The following is a 22198-nucleotide window of genomic DNA, read 5'->3' as shown; positions in this document are numbered from 1 at the left end:
ATCCCGTCCTGCGTCTCCAGGTGCGTGGCATCAAGCCTGGAGACGCGAGTGACCATAAAAATGGGCCCTCCCACATGGGTGAGAGCTTATGCAGCCCTTCCCTGGAGAGCACCCGCCGTAGGACGAGATCTCCCACCTCGAGCGTCCTGGAGCGGACGTTGCGGCAGTGGTACCGCCGCAGCGTCTGCTGGTACCTTGCCGCTCAGAGCGAGGCTTGATGGCGGCGTTCCTTCGCCAGCACGAGGTCCATCCCCCACTCGGCGTCCTGGCATGCCTCGTCAAATGCCAAGACCCATGCAGAGTGATGCCTGACCTCATGTGGGAGAATTGCTTCAGCTCCATAGATGAGGAAGAACGGAGTTTCGCTGATCGGCTTGGTCGCCATGGTGCGGACGGACCACAGCATGTTTGGATCTCATCGAGCTAGCCCCTGTGGCAGGCCTCGACCTTCTTCTTGAAGGTTCTTGTCTTGAGCCCCCTCAGGACCTCCACGTTGGCGTGCTCAGCCTGGCCGTTGCTCCTCGGGTGGGCCACTGAGGCGTAGCATATCTGGGTTCCAAGGTTAGCACAATATGTTTTGAAGAGGTTGCTAGTGAACTGCGAGCCGTTATCAGTGATGATGCGGTTAGGGGCCTCGAAGCGGCTCATGAGGCCCTTGATGGACTTGAACGCCGAGCCGGCCAGGATGGTGCGGACTGCTTCCACCTCCGCCCATTTGGTAAACTTGTCGATGGCGACGTAGAGGTAGCGATAGCCCTCAGGCTCTTGGGGGAACGGACCCAAGATGTCCAGCCCCCAGATCGCAAATGGCCATGAGAGTGGAATAGTCTGGAGGCCCTGGCCAGACTGATGGATTTCCTTGGCGTGGAACTGACAGGCTTCACATGATCTCACCAGCTCGGTCGCATCAGTGAGCATCGTGGGCCAGTAGAATCCGCTGCGGGATGCCTTGCCCACGAGGGCGTGCGATGATGAATGATGCCTGCAGTCTCCTCCGTGTATGTCGGCTAACAGCTCATGCCCCTGTTCCCTAGAGATGCATCGCAAGGAAACATCGTTTGGTCGTTTTCGCTAAAGCTCACCATCCTGAATGCAGTAGGCTGTGGCCTGCCGACCTATGCATTCGGCGTCTTCTTATTTCTTCGGCAGGGTCCCCTGAAGCAGGTATGCCTTGAATTCTTTGGTCTAGAACCCTCCTAAGGCTCGAGCGCAAGGAGCAAGTGCGCTCCCAAAGTTTGGCGACAGGCTGGGGCTCACGAGGCTGGTGCTGGGGGGAGCTCCTCCTGAGGCAATGCTGGCTCCGCAATAGGAGGGGCTGCTGAGGTCTTGAAGAGCCGTTCTTAGAAAACACCGGGCTCCTGAGGCTGGCACCTGGACACCCTATTGGTGATATCGTCGGCTTCCTTGTTCGTGTCGCGGGGCACGTGCTGCAGCTCCAGGCCCAGAAATTGCTTCTCCATCTTGCGTACCTCCGCCAGGTATGCCTCCATGTGTTCATCCTTTGGCTCGTACACTTTGTTGGACAAGTTGACGAGGAGCTGAGAGTCGCGCTTGATGGTGAGGCGCTTCACGCCCAAAGCGGCCGCGGCCTTGAGGCCAGCAATCAAGCCTTTGTACTCTACGATCTTGTTGCAGACCTTTTCGCCGTGTTGGAAGCAGAGTTGCACTGCGTCATAGAGCTTGTCTTGAGTAGGCGAAATGAGCACGGCTCCAGCCCTCACGCCCTATGTGCGAAGGCGATGTCGAAGTACATGACCCAGCCATCCAATGCTTCATCCCCTGGTGAGAGCGTCCGGTCCTCGCCTGCCTCTGGTCCCGGGGCATTGGTCCACTCTACTATGAAGTCGGAGAGCGCAGCCCCCTTGATGACCCTGGTGGTGCTGAACTCCAGCTGAAATGCCTGCAGTTCGATGTTCCATTCGGCAACCCTACCTGCGGCGTTGGGGCTCTGGAGTACCCTCTCCACTGGGTAGGCCGAAATGACCTTGATTGGGTGTCCTTGGAAGTAGTGGCGCAGCTTTCGCGAGGCGACGAGCAGCGTGAGCAAGAGCTTTTGCGGCATTGGGTAGCGTGCTCGCGCATCCCACAATACCGTGCTAACGAAGTACACCGGGTGCTCGATGTGGGCAGGATCATCGGCACAGGACAAGACCTCCTATGACTGAGACACCTCCTGAGGCTGGCGAACCTCAGGAGCTTGGTCGCCTCCTGGCGCAGCCAAGACCTCCGGACTGTCGCCTTGAGGATGCGCCGTCTTGACCGAGTGCTCGGAGTCGTGTGGCGGGCCCCTGGACTGGTGCTCCTACCTGATGGCGACCAGGGCCGTGCTAGCTCAATGCAGCGTTGCGGCCAGGTAGAGCACCAAAGGCTCGAGTGGGTGCGGCGCCACCATCACTGGCAAGCTGGTGAGGTATCTCTTGAGATCTTGGAATGTAGAATCGGCCTCCGGAGTCCACTCAAATGGCCCCTTCTTCTTCATCAACTTAAAGAACAAGAGGGTGCACTCCCCCAGCTTGGGGATGAAGCGTCCTATCGTGGTCACGCAGCCCGCCAGCTTCTCTATCTCCTTGAGGGTCTGCGGCGGGCTCATCCTTTCCATCGCCTTGACCTTCTCCGGGTTTGCCTCGATCCCCCTATGTGATACCAGAAAGCCCAACAACTTGCCGGAGGGGACGCCGAACATGCATTTCTCCGGGTTGAGGCGCAGGTCCACCCTGTGCAGGCTGGCGAACATCTCCTCGAAGTCCTGAATGATAGTCCTTGCCTCCCAATATTTCACCACTATATCGTCGACATAGGCCTCAACGTTTCTCCCAAGCCGCTGGCCGAGGGTGATATGCATGAGCCGCTGTAAGGTTGCCCCAGCATTGCACAGCCCAAAGGGCATGCAGGTGTAGCAGTACACCCCGTACAGGGTTAGGAAGGCCGTCTTTTCGACATCTTGCACTGCCATCTTGATTTGGTGATACCCTGAGAATTCGTCCAGGAAGCAGAACATGTCGCATTCGGCAGTGGAGTCGACAATCTGGTCGATGCGCGGTCGCGGGAAGGGGTCTTGAGGGCATGCCTTGTTGAGGTTGGTGAAGTCGACGCACCTGCATTCCTTCCCGCCTTTCTTAGGGACCACGACAGGGTTCGCCAGCCATTCCGGGTATCGCACCTCATGAATGATGCCAACATCTAGTAGCTTGCGGATTTCTTGGACAATGAACGACTGCTTCTCTATGGACTGCCGCCGTGCCTTCTCCTTCACCAGGCGTACATTGGGGCATACATTGATGTGATGGTCAATTACCCACCTTGGGACTCCGGCCAGGTCCTTGGGCTCCCATGCCAACACCTCCTTGTTCGAGTGCAGGAAATCGACCAACGCCTTTTCTTGGTCCGGGGAGAGGTTGGCGCCTATGGTGAAGGTGGCTCCTGATGCCCCATCTTGGTCGACCGACACCTGCTTTGTCTCGACCGACCCTTGCTGGAGCAGCCCCCGGGGCTTTGCTTCTTCTCCTGCCTCCGGCCGCATGACAGCCGTGGCCCTGAAGGCGAGCTTGAGAGCCACCAGTCCTTCCTTGGTGTCCCCGGCCATAGTGAGGACGGTGCTTCTCCGTGGCATCTTCATGAGGTTGTAAGAGGGGTGGGTCACTACCATGAACTTGGGTAAGGCCGGGTACCCGAGGATGGCATTGTATGGGAGGCCGATACGGGCGATTTCAATGTCGATGAGCTCGGTGCGGTAGTTTTCGCGGGTACCGAAGGTGATGGGGAGGCAGATTTGTCCCACAGGGCTCGTGGAGCCGTCGACGACCCTGGAGAACGGCTTGCTGGGGCAGAGCCGGCCATGTGACACATGGAGCACGCCAAAAGCTTCCACGGAAAGCATGTTGAGCCCGGCCTCACCGTCAATGAGGGTCTTGGTTAGTGCAACATTATAGATGGTGGGGGTGCAGAGCATTGGGAGCGCGCCCGCACCTGCGGTGGTCATTAGGTGGTATTTCGAGTCGAAGGTGAGGTCGGCCTCAGGTGCCGCCCACCCCGGAGGAGCTCCCTGTCGCACGCATGCGGCACCTGCTTGACGAAAGAACTGCTTGATATGGCGGTCTGAGGGAGGCGCCTGAGAACCACCGAGGAGGGCTACGACGGTGTGGGGTGAGGGCGCTGTGAAGTGGGCGATGAAGAGGCCTCCCAACTCCTCCCAGGAGGCCACAGAAGCTCCTGGTACGCCAGTGAGGGCCATGGGGAACCAGTTCGCCATGACCTTGTCATCGCCACCCTCCGCCCAGACGGCCTCCTCATATGCCTAGCGGAATACTGCCAGGTTCGCCGTGCTGTCATATCAGGGCGACAAGTCTGGCCTGAACTTGGGCGGCCATCGCACTTGCCGCAAGGCGGGGGTGAAAGCTCGGGCACCCTGGGCGCCTCCGCGTACGCTGGCCGATCTAGCCGGTGGGGTTGCGTTTTCTATGGAAGCCGACGAAGGGACGAAGCGGGCGGAGGGGTGGGGCGGACGGAAAGACGGAGCTTCGACGCACCCCTATCTGGCGCGCCAAATGTCTGATTCAAGGCTGCACAAACCATTGAGAGGTTCAAACACTGGGGTTCATACGAAGAACTGCTACTCCCCGACCTGCCGGCCCAACGATCCCACAGCTAGACTCAACGAACCCATAAAACGAGGGACACAGAGATTTTTCCTGGTTTGGGCCACCTTGCGGTGTAATACCCTACTCCAGCTTTGTGGTGGATTGCCTCGAGGGGCTGAGGATGAACTAGTACAATGGATGAACAGCCTCGGGAGGTGAGGTGTTCTTGAGCTCGATGAGCTGGTTAGGATGGAATGGATCCGATCCTCCTCTATGGTCGTGGCTAAGTCCTATTTATAGTGGTCTCGGTCCTCTTCCCAAATGTTAGGCGGTAAGGGATCCCACAACGGCCAAATTTGAAGGGAGACAACTAGTACAAGCTATCCTAACAAAAGTAGTCTTCCCCTGCAAAACGCTTTGGTGGTGATGCTGCCGTTGGCTCCACGATGACCTCCTTCCTACTATCCTGGCGGTCTTGGTCTTGTTGCATCGATATGGAAACCTTTGCTTGATTCCTCAGGACTCCGCGCCTGCTCTTGCCCCCTTCGCACTACAGAGGAAATTGGTACTGTGCGCCCGCTGGTGCTCGCCTGGCCTTGGTCGTCATGGCTCACGTCATGTGAACCTCGCGGGGTGCACCTTGCCTTGATATCTCCGCTCCTCGGAAGCCACCCTAGTGAGGCCGCCCCATAGGGTGGTCTTGGTGTCGTCCTCCTCGTGAGGCTTGGCCCCTCGCGAGGGTCTTGAGTCATTGTTCCTAGAACTGGGCCGTACAGGGCCGCTGATGCAGCCACGCCACGGGCCATAGGCAGGCAAGTTTGGGTACCCCGGTCCTAGAATGCCGACAATAGAGATTTGGAAGATACATACGGATCTAAATGTTGCAGATCCGTTGACTAAGCCTCTCTCACGAGCAAAACATGATCAACACCAAGACTCCATGGGTGTTAGAATCATTACTATGTAATCTAGATTATAGACTCTAGTGCAAGTGGGAGACTGAAGGAAATATGCCCTAGAGGCAATAATAAAGTTTTTATTTATATTTCCTTATATCATGATAAATGTTTATTATTCATGCTAGAATTGTATTAACTGGAAACTTAGTACATGTGTGAATACATAGACAAACAGAGTGTCCCCAGTATGCCTCTACTTCACTAGCTCGTTAATCAAACATGGTTAAGTTTCCTGACCATAGACATGTGTTGTCATTTGATGAACAGGATCACGTCATTGGAGAATTATGTGATGGACAGGACCCATCCGTTAGCTTAGCATAATGATCGTTTAGTTTATTGCTATTGCTTTCTTCATGACTCATACATGTTCCTCTGACTATGAGATTATGCAACTCCCGAATACCGGAGGAACACTTTGTGTGCTATCAAATGTCACAACGTAACTGGGTGATTGTAAAGATGCTCTATAGGTGTCTCCGATGGTGTTTGTTAAGTTGGCATAGATCGATATTAGGATTTGTCACTCTGAGTATCGAAGAGGTATCTCTCGGCCGTCTCGGTAATGCACATCAATATAAGCCTTGAAAGCAATGTGACTAATGAGTTAGTTATGAGATGATGCATTACAGAATGATTAAAGAGACTTGCATGTAACGAGATTGAACTAGGTATGATGATACCGACGACCAAATCTCGGGCAAGTAACATAGCGATGACAAAGGGAATGATGTATGTTGTTATGCGGTTTGACAGATAAAGATATTCGTAGAATATGTAGGAGCCAATATGAACATCCAGGTTCCGCTATGGGTTATTCACCGGAGATGTGTCTCGGTCATGTCTACATAGTTCTCGAACCCATAGGGTCCGCACGCTTAACGTTCGATGACGATTTGTATTATGAGTTATGTGTTTTGGTGACCGAAGTTTGTTTGGAGTCCTGGATGAGATCATGAACATGACGAGGATTCTCTAAATGGTAGAAAGGTAAAGATTGATATATTGGAAGGTTATATACGGACACCGGAATGGTTCCGAAGATGATCGGGGATTTTTTCGGAGTACCAGGAGGTTACCGGAACCCCCGGGGAAAGTTATTGGGCCTAATGGGCCATACTGGAGGAGAGGAGGCACGCCACAGGAGATGGGGTGTGCCCCCTTGCCCCAATCCAAATTGGACAAGGGGAGGGGGTGCGGCCCCCCTCTTTCCTTCTCCCTCTCCCTCCTTTCCCCTTTCCCCCTCTCCGTTGGAAGGAAACGGGGGGCCGAATCCTACTAGGTTTGGAGTCTTAGTAGGACTCCCCCTTTGCGTGTCTCCCCCTTGGCCGGCCTCCTCCTCCCCCCTCCTTTGTATACATGTGCAGAGGGCACCTCAAAGACAACATCAATTGTCTTAGCCGTGTGCGGTGCGCCCCTCCACAATTTACCACCTTGGTCATATTGTCATAGTGCTTAGGCGAAGCCTTACGTGGATCACATCACCAACACTGTCACCATGCCGTTGTGCTGATGGTACTACCCCTCGACCCTCTACTGGATCAAGAGCTCGAGGGACGTCATCGTGCTGAACGTGTGCTCAACACGGAGGTGCCGTATGTTCGGTACATGCATTGGTTGGATCGTGAAGACGTTCGACTACATCAACCTCGTTACTAAATGCTTCTTCTTTCGGTCTATGAGGGTACATGGACACACTCTCCCCTCTCGTTGCTATGCATCTCCTAGTTAGATCTTGCGTGATAATAGGAGTTTTTTTGAATTACTACGTTCCCCAACACTACGTCGGGCTCCTTTGATGTCCAAATCTTCAGGGCACACAACACTTTCTTCGACAGCGCCAAGAACCCCTACAAGAATCCTAAATCTTCTCTGACAGGTTCAGGAGCCATCAGCAGTGAAGCTACTACTCTTGCATCTTGTACAACTAGGACCACATTTTTCCTCATAAGCGTCTTGATTGTGAAGCTATTGCTGGGCTGCCATGCCTTCATGAGGCCCTTGACTGCTTTAGGGATGTTGAGCTTCTTCCATTTGTGACTAACAAGGAGCACTAGAATGAAGAGCTTCTACTGCAGTTCTATGCTACATTAGACATTCGAGGCTACAACAGGGATCCAATTACTTGGATCCTTGAGTGGATGACACGTGACGTTCATCATGAAGCCAAAGCTCAAGATATCACCGAGCTTACTTCCTTGCCCACTCTAGGTGACTTGTATGAACCTGGTTGTCAGCTTCATCAGAATGAGATGCAAAGCATTTTCCAGGAGCCAGAGCCCAACATGAGCCAAATGCTGAGCATGATGAAGCCATTGCCCCATGACGCCGAATATCCCAAGGAATTCTTTGTTCGGGACCTCAAGTACTTGCCACGCATAGTCTATCATATTCTGAGGTGTACTCTCTGGCCTATGAAAGGCAATTGTTTTGAAGCTAAACTTGAAGGCACTGAAAGTGCTAGTTATCGACTAGAGGGGGGTGAATAGGCGATTTTTATGAAAGTCTTCAGAACACGATGTCTTTGAAGACAAACAATAGAAATGAACCTAATGATACGCAGCGGAAGCTAGACTACACTAGACAAGCCATAGTCAAGATTGCAATGAAGTGAAAGCACGAAGACTATCAGCAACTAGGTAGTAAGGACCAGGATGGAAGACAGCATGAAGCCAAATAGTAAAAAGTCTTCACTCAGTGAAGTCAATCAGATCATATAGGCAACCAATGACTTCATGAAGATAAACTAGAAAGTAAAGGAAGGTGAAGGATAGAACCAGTTGCTTGGCGAAGACAAGGATTTGGTAGACCAGTTCCAGTTGCTGTGACAACTGTACATTTGGTTAGGGAGGCTGAGATTTAACTCAGAAGACCGCATCTTCACCTTATTCCCCTTGAGCTAAGGAGACCCAATCCTCGCGCAATCACTCCAGTAAGTCTTCAGGGTAGACTTCCAAACCTTCACAGACTTCCTTCATCGGCAATCTACAATGACTCTTGGATGCTCAAAACGCGATGCCTAACCGGCTAGAGGATTCACAATTCTCAAGTGTAACAAGTCTTCAGGTCACGCAGACAGAAAGACTTCAGTGATGCCTAACACTCTTTGGCTCTGGGTGTTTAGGGCTTTTTCCTCGCAAGGATCTCTCTCTCAAATGCTTCGGAGGTTGGATGCTCTCAAACGACAAAGGCCGTGCACTAACTCTGAGAAGCCACCAATTTATGGTGTAGGGGGTGGGCTATTTATAGCTAGGAGGCAACCCGACCTAACTTTTCCGAAATGACCCTGGGTTATTAAGGAACTGACACATGTCCAACGATCAGATTTCAAACACACGCGAAAACTTGACTTGGGCTACAAGTAAAGCTGACTCATCTAGCTCTGGATAAGATTTGCTCTCATTGTCTTCGCTCGAAGACATAGTATTTGGTTGAGCATCACATCAGTCACTCTGACTTTGTTCACTTCGACCCCACTTAACAGTACGGTGCTTCCTATGACTCAACAAAGAAGAACAGGAAGCTACAAAACAACTATGTCTTTGCACTCCATAGTTTTCACGTGAATGACTTCTCATGTCATAATCTTCACTATGAATATCTTCACAGACCACCATTGTCTTCAATGTCTTCACACATTTTTAGTGGTCATCTCTGGTAGGTAAACCGAATCAATATGGGACTACTAACTGTGTTATCCTGCAATTCTCACAAACACATTAGTCCCTCAACCAAGTTTGTCATCAATACTCCAAAACCAACTAGGGGTGGCACTAGATGCACTTACAATCTCCCCCTTTTTGCTGATTGATGACAAACTGGTTGAAGTTTTCAACGGGGATAAAAGTATGTGAAAGTTAAGGATTAAGGCATTGTCTTCATAAGAAGCAAAAGGCTCCCCCTAAAGATGTGCATATAAGTAATTTGCTTTTGAATGTAAATGCACATGGAAGGTTTTACTTTGTGGAGATCATCTTCAACTTATGAAGACAATTCATCATGCATATAAAGAGATAATGAAGATAATAACATGCATAATGAAAAATGGACGTCTGTTGAATGACTTCATGCAGAATTTATCGTCGCATCACAAGATAGCAGAAAAGGTAGGAGACGACCATCGAGTTTAAGTGTTACAACTCAAAACCAAATAGTTTAAGAAGACGAGAGTTGTAAAGACTTAGCAAAAATAATGCAACCACTCATAAGGACCCGCTTGAAGACTATGAACTCATATGCTTCACCCCCTTTTGTCAGTAATGACCAAAAAGGTTTGAAGACATAGAGTATTTACTCGTTCCTAGAAGGAGTAGATGATGGAGTAGGGTCGACGTTGGAATTTGGTGGTGCAGACGGGCCTGATGTAGTGTTGTGGTGTAGTGTAGCCAAGGATGGTGAAGTGGCACCATCTTCTTCATTGATGACTCTCGCAACAACAGTTCGAGCCAAAGACGAATAGTCAGATTCTTCAATAGAAGGAGTGTGACGCCAACTTGCATTCTGAGGAGGCCTGGAGTCAAACTTGAAGCTCTCGGTGAATCCATCTTCGTGAAGATCGCCTTCAGAGCAGAGCATTGTGAGGCTCTTCCAGGACCGCCTACAGGCTTCATGTGCAACAAACGAGTTCTTGGTGGCCAAGTTGCGAATGCGATTGACATCCACCAAGAGACTCTTCATCTGGCGCTTTAGCCAGTCATGATGCCTATCCTGCTTTTGATGCAAAGCCACCAGAATCTCTCGGTCATTGAGTACACGAGGACACTTCTGAGGACTTTGGGAAATTGTACTTGCAATGGCTTCAGTGTTGGCTCGACACAGAAGGCGCATGTTTCCAGCCAGAGGATATGCAGGAGTGGCAGCATTGGGCACAAGAATTCCTTCAATTGGCTGAGTGAAACTCTGGAATTCAACATTGTGAAGGTGGAGTGGCTTCTTGGCAGTCTCAGGGTAGATGCCTTCAACTGACATATCAACCTCAGGCAGTAAATGATATGGTTGCGTGTTGAGGGCTGATAGTCAATGGTAGAGTGAAGCTTAATCAAGCACATCACCCATGGAGCATAGAACTTCAGGCCAAACAGATCAATCACAGAAGAAGCAAGTTGTTTGATGAAGAAATCCTGGGTGTTGAATCTGATGCCATTGATGATATAGAATACCAAAGTTTTCATAGCTCCTTCAAGTTTAGCTTTAGAAGAGTGTCCCTTTATCAGCCATAGAGTACGCCTCAAAATATGGTATAATGTGCATGGCAGGTACTCGAGGTCCTTCAAAAAGAACTCCTTTGGGTATTCAGTGTCTTGAGGCAATGGCTTCATCATGCTGAGCATCTGGCTCATGTTTGGTTCAGGCCTCTAAAAAAATGCTCTGCAACTCATCTTTCTAACGCGAACAACAAGGCTCATATAACTCACCTGGAGTGGGCAGGGAAGTAAGCTCGATGATGTCTTGAGCTTTGGCTTTGTGATGTACATCACCTGTCATCCATCAAGGATCCAAGTCTTCGGATCCCTGTTGTAGCCGCAAATATGGAGGGTGGCATAGAAATGCAGCAGAAGCTCTTCATTCCAATGTTCCTTGACCATAACAAAGGGAAGAAGACCAACATCCCTAAAGTAGTCAAGGGCTTCTTCAAGATAGGGCAGCACAGCTATAGCATCGCAGTCTAGACACTGATGCGGATAAATCTGGTCTTGGTTGTAGAGGATGCATGAGTAATAGCTTCACTGCAGATGGCTCCAGAATCTTCCAGAGGAGATCTTGGGCTTCTTGTATGGGTTCTTCGCGCTATTAAAGAAGGTGTCATGCGCCCTGAATCTTTGCACACAAAATGATTCCTGAGTTGTGGCAGTACTTGGAAGCCTTGGCAATCTGGGCTTTGGCTTCTGCACTTGAGGCCTATGCTCCACATCATAATCATATTGTGGCCCGGGAGTAGTAGGTGGAACAATGATGGGCCATCTGACAGTTTCCATCACACCCCGATTGATTGCTTGTTCAATGGTGTGAGACCTTGGAGGAGGAACAGTGTCTTCGGCATTCTCATTAACTTCAGCCTCCACATTGTCTTTAGCCATGAGTGTGTCATTGGCCTCAGTGGCATTGTTGGTGACAGCCTTAGTGTTGTCAACCTCCATCTGTTCAGGAACTAGAGGGTCGGGCACAATCACATTCTCCTCAAGAATGACTTTATCAGTAGCTGGGGGTGTGGCAACTCTTTCTTCTTCTTTCTCTTCTTTGTCTTCATCGGTTGATGCAACCGGAGTGTCTTCAGCAGCATTGGCTTCGGACTCAGAGGCATTCGTAGTAGGGGTGCCTTCAGGAAACACTAGACGTGCGACTGAGCTTTGTTGCACTTTCCCTTCTGGAATGCTCAACATGGTGACCTGTGGCCAGGGGCCTTTGCAAAGCCTGCGATATGCGAGCGATGCCTTTGGTGAGGGGGGTCTGTACCATGTAGTTGTCATCATCAAGCACCAGAGTGGTGACTTGAGGTGGTGGTGTTCTTGGTGTCTCCTCTTGTACTAGGGTTTCTTGTTGTTGGTGCTCCGCCTATGAGTTATCCTGAGCAATTGGCGTCAATGGACAACCAATGCTGATACGTTCACTACTGATCGGAGCAGCCGATGATACCAACTAGGGATGGAGCTGAGGAAGGACTACATCATCATCAACATTGTCTTCATGACCAATGTCTTTAGCTGTGATGGGATCAGCAGCTAGAATTTCTTCACTTGCATGAGACCCTATGGAAGCAGGCTCATGGATCACAACACGATGCTCTTGGTTGGTCGACGCAGGAGGAGCAATAGAAATGGGTTCAAAATTGAGGGGTTCTGAGGATTCAGGACTTTCTTTCTTTGAAGACTTTGTCTTCAATTTCTCCTTTGATGGAGCACCATCTGAAGTCTCTTTGTGCTTGTGCTTCCTGGCCTCGGCTTCAGTTGCCCTTGTTTTCTTTAGCTCTGAAGCTGCTGAGGTAACCTTAGGCTTCGAGCCTATCATGCTGGCAGGGAAGACGATGTGAGATTCTTCCTGCCATGGTGCTTCAGATTGGGCCACAGCAGACTTCTTCTTTTGCTTGGCAGCCATCCTGGGGTCGATGCCAGGACCCCGAAGATCCTTTTGCTTCTCAGCTTCATTATGGTCTTGAACACATTTCTGCGCAAAGTACTTCATGCGCTCTCGTGAGCCTTTTGCTTCCTCATGCTTCTTGTGGAATTCTTCCTTAAGATCATCCAGCATCTTCTTGAAGATCTACACATCAGCCACACTGATCTTGGCCATATTCTTCGTGAAATGTGCCTTCTCATAATCAATCTTTTTCTTGAGTTCGACGATTTTCTGAGCCAAGGCCAACTCATTAGTAATGGCTCCGTGAAAGGTGACACTTATGCCCATAGGCAGCTGAAGATCATCAATACTGATGCTCTGGTCATCAAACCACTCATCAATGATGTTGTTCATAATATCAACATCAAAAGGGGCAGATCGTTGAAGATCTCCGCCTCTTGCTTGCTCTTGATAAGCATCTCAAGTGCTTCATCACCAAGATCTTCTTCACTAGACAGATCAATGGTGTCTTCCTCGTTACGCAGAACGGAAGCAGGAGTCAGTTCATGCCCAGAAATCTTCTTGGGCAGCTTGGTCTTCCAGGTCTCCTTGGAGACATGATACTAATCTTCAGACTGCACACTGGGTTCGGGAGGTGCAGTCTTCAACGCCTTCAGAGTTGAAGCTTTTGGTGTGGCAGATGGCTTTGAAGCTTTTGACTTCTTTTTCTTCTACTTCGGTGAAGCTGGCGCATCTTTGGAGTCTGCGTCATCAGCTGATTGCTCCACTGTGGCCCTCTAAGCAGCAATGTGGGAGAGGATCCCATCGAAGCTAGTGAACGGGCCGATGACATTCGGATTGGCATCGAGAGTGCCATCCCGCCTTGGAGCAGATGGACCAGGGTTGAAGTTGAGTCCAAGATCTTTCTTGTTCTTCACAGCTGACTCCTTGGCAAACTGATAATTGCGCTTGAAGAGATTGTCTTCGTGAGACCATAACATAGATGATGGGTCCGCATTCTCAAGCTTTGTTCCCTGGACCATGCATGGGTAGAAGCCTTGGGCAATAGCTTTGGGCTTCGACTTTGGCTACAGATTCTTGTAAAGTATATTGCCCCATGGGTGCTTGATTGCGTTGTTCTCAACATATTTGGTGGTGACGAAGTTGTACTTAAACCACTGTTATGGCACCCCAGCTCAGAGTGACCGGTTTACCTTGCATTGCCAACCCAGAGATCATGTCTTCTGGCAACAGACAACATCTTGGTACAGAAATCACCGCTTTATTGAAACTAGCGGAAGCATAGTGTGACATTACATCAAGTTGCATGGCCAACCGGCACACTCGGTGTGGCCGAACAATATGTACATTATTTAGTGAACATAAAAGGGGCCTTGAGCACAACATGTACACGACAGCGGAACAACGACGTAGCGGGACTCCATAGCACAGGGACACCATTGTGGACACGGTCTAGACACGGTAGCACTCTGATCCAGTTAGACTTTCCTGAAATCTGGCATAACGCGTCATGTCAGTACATTGAACGTACTTGCAAGTTCACAGCAAATAGAACCATAATGACAAACAATATCATGACATTTAATCAAGTTAAATGCAAACAACAACGTGCTACTCATGCAGTGAAACCAAACTTGTGCATCGAGTCACTCGGACTCTCTTACCAACTGGTTGCCTCGCAACTGAACAGTGCTCATGACGAAGCACGAACGGAACCGTACTTGGTTCAACTGGTTACCTCGTAACCAAATAGTGATCACTCCGAGATCACAAGTGATACCACAACAGTTAGTCTCACTTACATCATCATGATCCAACCAGTGCATTGTAAATAAACTAGTGTGCAAGATTTATTTATGAAAGTTGATCCATGGTGTGACTTACTTACGAATTGGGCCCTTATCCACAGGCGCGGCTATCAATAGATTATTACACTCTGCAGAGGTAACGCACTTTACCCACAGCACGGAACCCATGGCCTCACACTCCCATTCGGGTGGACCAATGACATTCCGACAGAATTCTCCCATTGCCATGACACTCTTTCGGCCACTCCGACTAACTCCCACTGGGCTTAGACCTGGGTGACCGAGCCTACCAAAGGCAAAACAACCACCGTCGTGGCAAATAGACAGTCCCAAATAGGGACACGGTACCATAACAACAACAGGTCCACAATGTTATGTCTGCTTACCGGGCTAGGGTAACGCACACCCATAACCTTCCCTCGTTGGAGGCACTGAAAAAAGGCATGACAACAGGACAACTAACGACCTTCCCATACTAAGGCAAATGTGGTTGCACTTGTAAGCCCGATTCAGTGGCACCATGACTTGATCAACTTTATGTTCAAGTTCAATTATCATCAGGTTTAACTTGAAATAAAATGCTCGAGTCACTATATATGCCATGTTTATGCAACAATATATCACCCATCACATATCACTTAGGAACAACAGATCAACCTCATTCAAAGTTCTACTTGCACAAACTCATCTTTCAACATTCACTACTGCAGGATAGTCCAAACGCGACACTACGATCAAAGACCCTTTGAGGAAACCATGTGCGATGCCATAATCGCAAACGGTGGTGTAAAAAACCGTCAAAAAAGGTGCAAAACGTTTGCGATGAGAGATGCATCAAACACGGTTCAGAATTTAGTTGCGTGTGCGATGCAAGGCATACGGTTCAGCTCAATTAACTGTTTGGGATGAGGGGGCACAAAAGAAACGGGCAGCCAGATGAAGGCGTGTGCGATACATAGCATACGGTTCACTTGGATGAACTGTGCGTGATTAGGCAACACAATGGAAACGGGTCAACTGAACAAGATGTGTGTGATACGCGGCAAACAGGTCCGTAATCTGAAATGTGTGCGAATACCAATAATAACACAAACAATTGCTGCTAATAAGCCATGTGAATTGCTCTGTCTATAGTAGAATAACATGTATATATATATATATATATAACTAAAATAAACATCCAATTACATTGGTGACTATACAGATCATTCGCACACACCGCAATAAAAAATTGCATGCATTCTAAAGTAGGAGAAACGATCGTCTAGTCATCTAAAGTAGAAGAAGACAGTTCCTCATGTCAACGATCCGCCTGTACATCTCATAGCTTGTGTACGCGTCCATGGCCGCATGCTTCACATGTTGTTCATCCAGTCTCTTATGCCACACACTGTGCCAGGCGTTCTTGTCCTTATTGCTCTCTTGCTTCATCTTCGTGTAGTAGGGGTCGATGATGGCCAAGGCGAGGTCAACCAAGGAGTTCAGTTTGCTTTTGTCGCTGCCCCAGACCTTGTAGTGCTGCTGGATGTTGACAAGATTCGGGCATTTCAAGTCTGAAACCTTGAGCGCTTTTAGATCGTTGGTAGTGTCCACCGTAGCGAAACTATAGTCGCAGCTCTTGATAAACTTGGAGAAATTCTCGCAAGGCCTTGTGGAAAGGTGGAAGTGGTAGATGAGGATGTCATATCGCACGCACAACTGGGCACAACCTTCTGATCATGCCCGACATGACCCATGGTGTACTCGAGGTCGAAGCTGACCACTCGGTACTTGTCCTCAGCAAGGAACTGCTCCATAGTTTGGATGGAGCTCTCCATAGAGACCGGATCATTAATGTACACCACCGAGAGGGCCTTCCCCCTCACGTGGGTTTCCACTACGTGATGCGTGGTGAACTGCCCGCCATTGTCGTTGTCGGCCGCTGGGAGCGCCATTGGAGCCACGGGGAGCGCCATTGGAACCGGTGGATGTCCTCTTTGTATATGTCCTCGTGGGTGTGCTTATTGTGTCGTGTGAGACAAGAGATGAAGCTAATTGGCCACAGGAATAAAAGGGGGCCGGGCGGCATGGATTCTCGGCGCGTCCGCATGGCAGTTTTTGCAGCGGGCAACTTCATCGTCGTGCCACGCCCGGCGCAACCGCTTGCACACGAACATGCGTGATTGTGTGTCGAGCACCCGGAGGGACGCGAGAGCAGAGCGCGCTGTGGCCTCCCGAACCGCAAGCAACCACACACATAGAGCAGTTGAACACGCAGGAAATGGTCGCCTACAAGCCGGCCGACAGTTGCGTCGCTGTGCCGTGTGGTACCACATCCGTCTACTCTATAGTCTCCTTTATATTTCGTGCCATACTTTGCCCTCAAATTTAACCGCCGGGGTCATCACCCGCTCCGCCACCGCTGCCCGAAGGAGGGAGGCGGAGGTGGATGCCTGCACGTGCGACAGCGACCTTGTGCACTACACCGAGTTGCTGCGGGAGGAGGAGGAGTGCCTCGTCGAGCATGCAAAGAGCCTTACTGCCATAGTGGTCATGGCACATGACGCCTCAGAGGCGAGGAATCAGGAGATCTACAAGGAGAACCACCACTTCGAGAGGGGTCGTCTTGAGCGGCAGAGGGCGTTCGAGGTGAGCGTTGCTGAAGCTGCATTAGTGGCAGGCACCGCATTGCGGTTTCCCAGCTCGTCGGTAGGCTCCTCCTCCTCCGCCTCTTACTGAGCATGCTTGGGAGAGGAGAGGCAGCCGAAAGTAGTACAAAGCCCCTCCGCAGTAGTAGTAGTAGTAGTAGTAGTAGTAGTAGTAGTAGTGGTAGTATTTAGGGGCTATTTTGTTCAGTTCATCTGACTATAGATGTGGTGGAACTGTACAACGTACTTAAAATTTGGTTGAACTAGCTATTTCAGTACGTGGTTGGCAACAATTGGGGAAAAGTTTGGTCGGTTCAGCTGTCGAGTTGAACTATTTGTATAAATTAAGAACGACTGCTTAATCTAAGAATGAAATGTATGGTTAATTACTGAATTTTAGTTGCAAAATTTAGATACTGCTAGTGATTTTTAGCTTCATATTTTGACAAATCACAGTGTTACAAGGATTGACAAATCCTACCAAATTGTTTGTACGTGGTTGCACACGGGTCATCCAAAAAAACCGTTTGCGTCCAAGGGATGCACAAATCTTGCACTGCTCTCACTTTGCATACGGATGTTCTATCTAAAACATTTGCGATCAAGAGCTGTAGAAATCCTGCTCGGCACATTTTCTCTTGGCTTCCTGGGGAAGCTGTTGGTTTGCATACGGGTGTTCTAACTAAAACATTTGCGATGAGTGTTTTATATTTAAAAAGAGAATTAAACTACAGCTTGGGCGCCATTAATGGAGAGGATGCGAGCAAGGCGGGCGGCCATGGAAGTCAAAGGGCTCGCTTCCCAGTGAGCCTGCAGAGCATACAGCTCGCACGCTTCCCGGTGAGCCTGTGCACTCGAGGACACCTTGCACGCCTCTCGGTTAGCCTGCGCACCCGATGGCGCTCGCACGCCTCCCGTTCAGTCAAGGTCAAGCAGCTGTCCGCACGGCACCCCCTACAGCCATTAAAACGAAGACACGTGGAGTCACGTGAATGGTTATCAGAATTTTGGATTTACTAGAATTTAAAAACCAGGCATCTCAAAGTTTTTCTGGCAATCAACGGTTCCCTGGTGTTTGAAATTCATTCCCATTTCTTGCATGGGACCTAAGCATGCACCCAAGGACACATATTTGACTTTTCCACCAATTTTATATACACTGGAGTATGTGCATGTAGTTCAAATTTGAATTATGCACATAAATGCATTGAAAACTCAGTTAATGCATAAAAATGACCAAACAAATCCCGAAAAATCACAAAAATTCACACAACACTCTTGTTGTTCTATGTTGACACGAGAAAAAAAATTGGAAGCAATAAGAGGCAATGGATATTATTTTGTCCCCAAAGGTGGGACGTTCCCTACCGAAAACCATCATGCTTGTTGTGAGAGGCTCCGGTTTGTGAGAAGCATATACCCAAACCTACCCCAAATGGGACAAAATTTGTACCACGGCATGTTGATGCCTTTCCATGGTAGCATGCCAAGTTTCATGAATTTCAGACGAGTTTTGTATTTACTAGAATTTAAAAACCAGGCATCTCATTGTTTTGCCTGTAATAAACGGTGCCCTAGTGTTTGAAATTCATTCCCATTTCTTGCATGGGACCTAAGCATGCACTCAAGGAAACATATTTGATTTTTCAACCAATTTATATGCACTGGAGCATGTGCATGTAGTTCAAATTTGAATTATGCACAAAAATGCATTGAAAACTCAGTTAATGCATAAAAATGTCCAAACGAACCCCGAAAGTGACAAAAATTCACACAACACTGCTGTTGTTCTATGTTGACACGAGAAAAAAATTGAAAACAATAAGAGGCAATGGATATCGTTTTGTCCCCAAAGGTTGGACGTTCCGTACCGAAAACCATCATGCTTATTGTGAGAAGCTCCGGTTTGTGAGAAGCTTATACCCAAACTTGCCCCAAATGGGACAAAATTTGTACCACGACATGTTGATGCCGCTCCATGATAGCATGCCAAGTTTCATGAATTTCACATGAGTTTTGGATTTACTAGAATCTAAAAACCAGGCATCTCAATGTTTTGCCAGCAATCAACGGTGCCCTCGTATTTGAAATTCATTCCCATTTCTTGCATGGGACCTAAGCATGCACCCAAGGACACATATTTGTTTTTTCAACAAATTTATATGCACTGGAGCATGTGCATGTAGTCCAGATTTGAATTGTGCACATAAAAGCATTGAAAACTTTGTTAATGCATAAGAATGTCCAAACGAACCCCGAAAAATCACAAAAATTCACACAACACTCCTGTTGTTCTATGTTGACACGAGAAAATTTTTTGAAAGCAATAAGAGGCAATGGATATCGTTTCGTCCCCAAAGGTGGGATGTTCGCTACTGAAAAACATCATGCTTGTTGTGAGAAGCTCCGGTTTGTGAGAAGCATATACCCAAATCTACCCCAAATGGGACAAAATTTGTACCACGACATGTTGATGCTGCTCCATGATGGCATGCCAAGTTTCATGAATTTCAGATGAGTTTTGGATTTACTAGAATTTAAAAACCAGGCATCTCAATGTTTTGCCGGCAATCAACGGTGCCCTAGTGTTTGAAATTCATTCCCATTTCTTGCATGGGACCTAAGCATGCACCCAAGGACACATATTTGATTTTTCAACCAGTTTATATGCACTGGAGCATGTGCATGTAGTTCAAATTTGAATTATGCACATAAATGCATTGAAAACTTAGTTAATGCATAAAAATGTGCAAACGAACCCTGAAAAATCACAAAAAATGGCACAACACTCCTGTTGTTCTATGTTGATATGAGAAAAAAATTGAAAATAATAAGAGGCAATGGATATCGTTTCGTCCCCAAAGGTGGGACGTTCCCTACCGAAAACCATCATGTTTGTTGTGAGAAGCTCTGGTTTGTGAGAATCATATACCCAAACTGCCCCAAATGGGACAAAAATCTTACCACGACATGTTGATGTCTCTTGATGATAGCATGCCAAGTTTCATGAATTTCAGACTAGTTTTTGATTTACAAGAATTTAAAAACCAGGCATCTCAATGTTTTGCCGGCAATCAACGGTGCCCTGGTGTTTGAAATTCATTCCCATTTGTTGCATGGGACCTAAGCAGGCACCCAAGGACACATATTTGATTTTTCAACTAATTTATATGCACTGGAGCATGTGCATGTAGTTCAAATTTGAATTATTCACCTGAAATGGCTAGAAAACCAATTTAATGTATAAAATGTTCAAATGAACCCTAAATAATTCCAATTCTTTTATGACACACATATATTTGCACGCTCACTCCAGATAAAAAGGTATAGCAATTCAAACACCGTCCATTATCGCTGTGACCCCATTATGTAATTCAAATCAAGATGAAAAATCATGTAGATCGCACACAGTTTATTATCAGCAACCGTGTGAGCTGTAGTACAAAATATCTTGGAGCACCGTTGGTGTATAGTACGGCTATGGCTTACACGAGAAGGTGCATCGGCTATAGTCCACAGCCGGCGACTCAAGCACACTAGCTCGCTCCACAAATATCATTTCACTATTCAATCGTCGCCGGTGAAAGATGGGCACATGGACCCGCATCATGAGGGCAACTTCGGTGGCCCACTCCAGCGAGAGCGCGGCCGCATCCGCCATGCGCGTGCTAACAAGGGGCATGAGCACGGCCATAATTTGCGACCAGGCGGCAAAGGCAGCCCGAACGGTCGTTGTTGCTTCTCAGGTGGCAGCAGCAACATCTACCTCGGGGATAGCAACTGGCGAGAGCGGCACTGTAGTTGTCCATTCCGCAGCGGTGGCCTTAGCCCTGATGGAGACCACCCACGACCATGTCGAGGCCGCCCACGCCCAGCTCCTGGCGGTCACGGCACAAATCGAACGAAGCTTCTTCGATAATGGTCGGCAACACACGGTCGGAGAGCTAGCAATCACTGAGAGCGTTCGAGCAGCCGTCCGTTCCTCCGCCACATACTTTGCAACGACGGAGCCCGTCCAAGCCCAGATCACGTCCGCCCACACCCAGCTCGTGGCGGCCTTTTCCAAAGAGATGGCGGACGCGGATGGCAAGATGCTTGCCGAGTATGGTGCGATGGATGCCATGGAGCCCCTTCCCCAGGAGACCGTCAGGCGCGAGCTGGACATGGAGGCGGCGGCGGAGATCGACGAGCACCAGCCGTAGTAGTACTCTTTGTTTTGTTTAATTAAGAGCGTCGGTCTTTAATTTGTTATAGTAATGTTTAGGTCAGCTAGCTCTGTTTAATTGCTGAACTTGCTCGATTAACATGTGTCAATGTGATGTAGTCTCCTTTGTGTACCCAAATTATGCAATGACGTGGATGACCACTATAACCATGGACCAAAACTTTTGACGTTCAAACTCATCAGACACTGGTTAAGCTATCTGAATCGTTTGTGATGTCCACATATCATACACAGTTCTGAATAAGGGACCATGTCTGATGACACTTTGCGCGCCAGTTTTTTGGCTGAAGCGATTCCAAATTTTTGGCTCCCGCGGAAATATCTAACTCCCCTCCCCTCCCCTCCCCCTTACCAAAAGCCACATTTCCCCTCTTTCTGCCTTCCTTTCCAAGTTGAAACCTTCACTCCTTGCTTGCAGCACCGCGGCCTCCTCGCCGGTGACCCTCCTTCATGCTGCTCGGCCTCCTCTATCCAGGCAGATAATCCACACCCGACCCCCATCCTCCTCCTCCTTCCACATCCCACATGCCCCGACCACCGGTGTGAGCGCAACACCTTCCACCCAAATCACCGACCCCTCCACCAAAAAAGCGCCAGCCTAAGCCATGGTACACGCAGTATAGCCAGGACCTCAAGGAGCATTTGGTAGCGGAGAAGCAAATCGCGGCCGCACGCGCGGATGAGGTCGTGATGGCTGCCATTCGCACCGACCCCCAGATCTTGAAGGAGCACCTTGCCAATTGCTAGCTACACCGGTTAAACATGATCGCTTTACCTGTTGCGTGTGCTGCTCCTGCCTTTCCTTCACAAATTCTAGTGAATTGTGCTATCTAATTTCACCATGCAATCTATTGCTCTAGTGTATATGTTGTATATGTCATGCAGTGTGGTGCTCACTTATTAACTGTTTGGTTAATTAGTTGTCGTC

At 48.9% G+C, this 22198-nt stretch overlaps 1 protein-coding gene across 1 annotated transcript; it reads right to left on the bottom strand.

The window, feature by feature from the left end:
- Window positions 1-423: 423 nt before the first annotated feature.
- LOC147979493 (uncharacterized) lies at window positions 424-918 on the bottom strand. The gene is made up of 2 exons (XM_087515239.1): window positions 634-918; window positions 424-549 (listed from the first exon to the last, which is right to left on the bottom strand). The coding sequence occupies exons 1-2, from the start codon at window positions 916-918 to the stop codon at window positions 424-426; spliced, it is 411 nt and encodes a 136-aa protein (XP_087371365.1).
- Window positions 919-22198: the final 21280 nt, after the last annotated feature.

Source organism: Triticum urartu, chromosome 3A (assembly GCF_056163025.1).
Source record: "Triticum urartu cultivar PI428250 chromosome 3A, HENAU_Tu73, whole genome shotgun sequence".
Classification (NCBI taxonomy): domain Eukaryota; kingdom Viridiplantae; phylum Streptophyta; class Magnoliopsida; order Poales; family Poaceae; genus Triticum; species Triticum urartu.
The sequence above is the reverse complement of the archived record's forward strand: the minus strand, read 5'-3'. Positions and strand labels throughout refer to the sequence as shown.

Excerpts from the sequence above, each read along its gene's own strand:
- LOC147979493 (XM_087515239.1), bottom strand. The coding sequence starts at position 918 with ATGCTCACTGATGCGACCGAGCTGGTGAGATCATGTGAAGCCTGTCAG. Across the intron at positions 550-633 it reads GCCTCATGAGCCGCTTCGAG|ATATGCTACGCCTCAGTGGC; the intron begins GCCCCTAACCGC and ends CTTGGAACCCAG.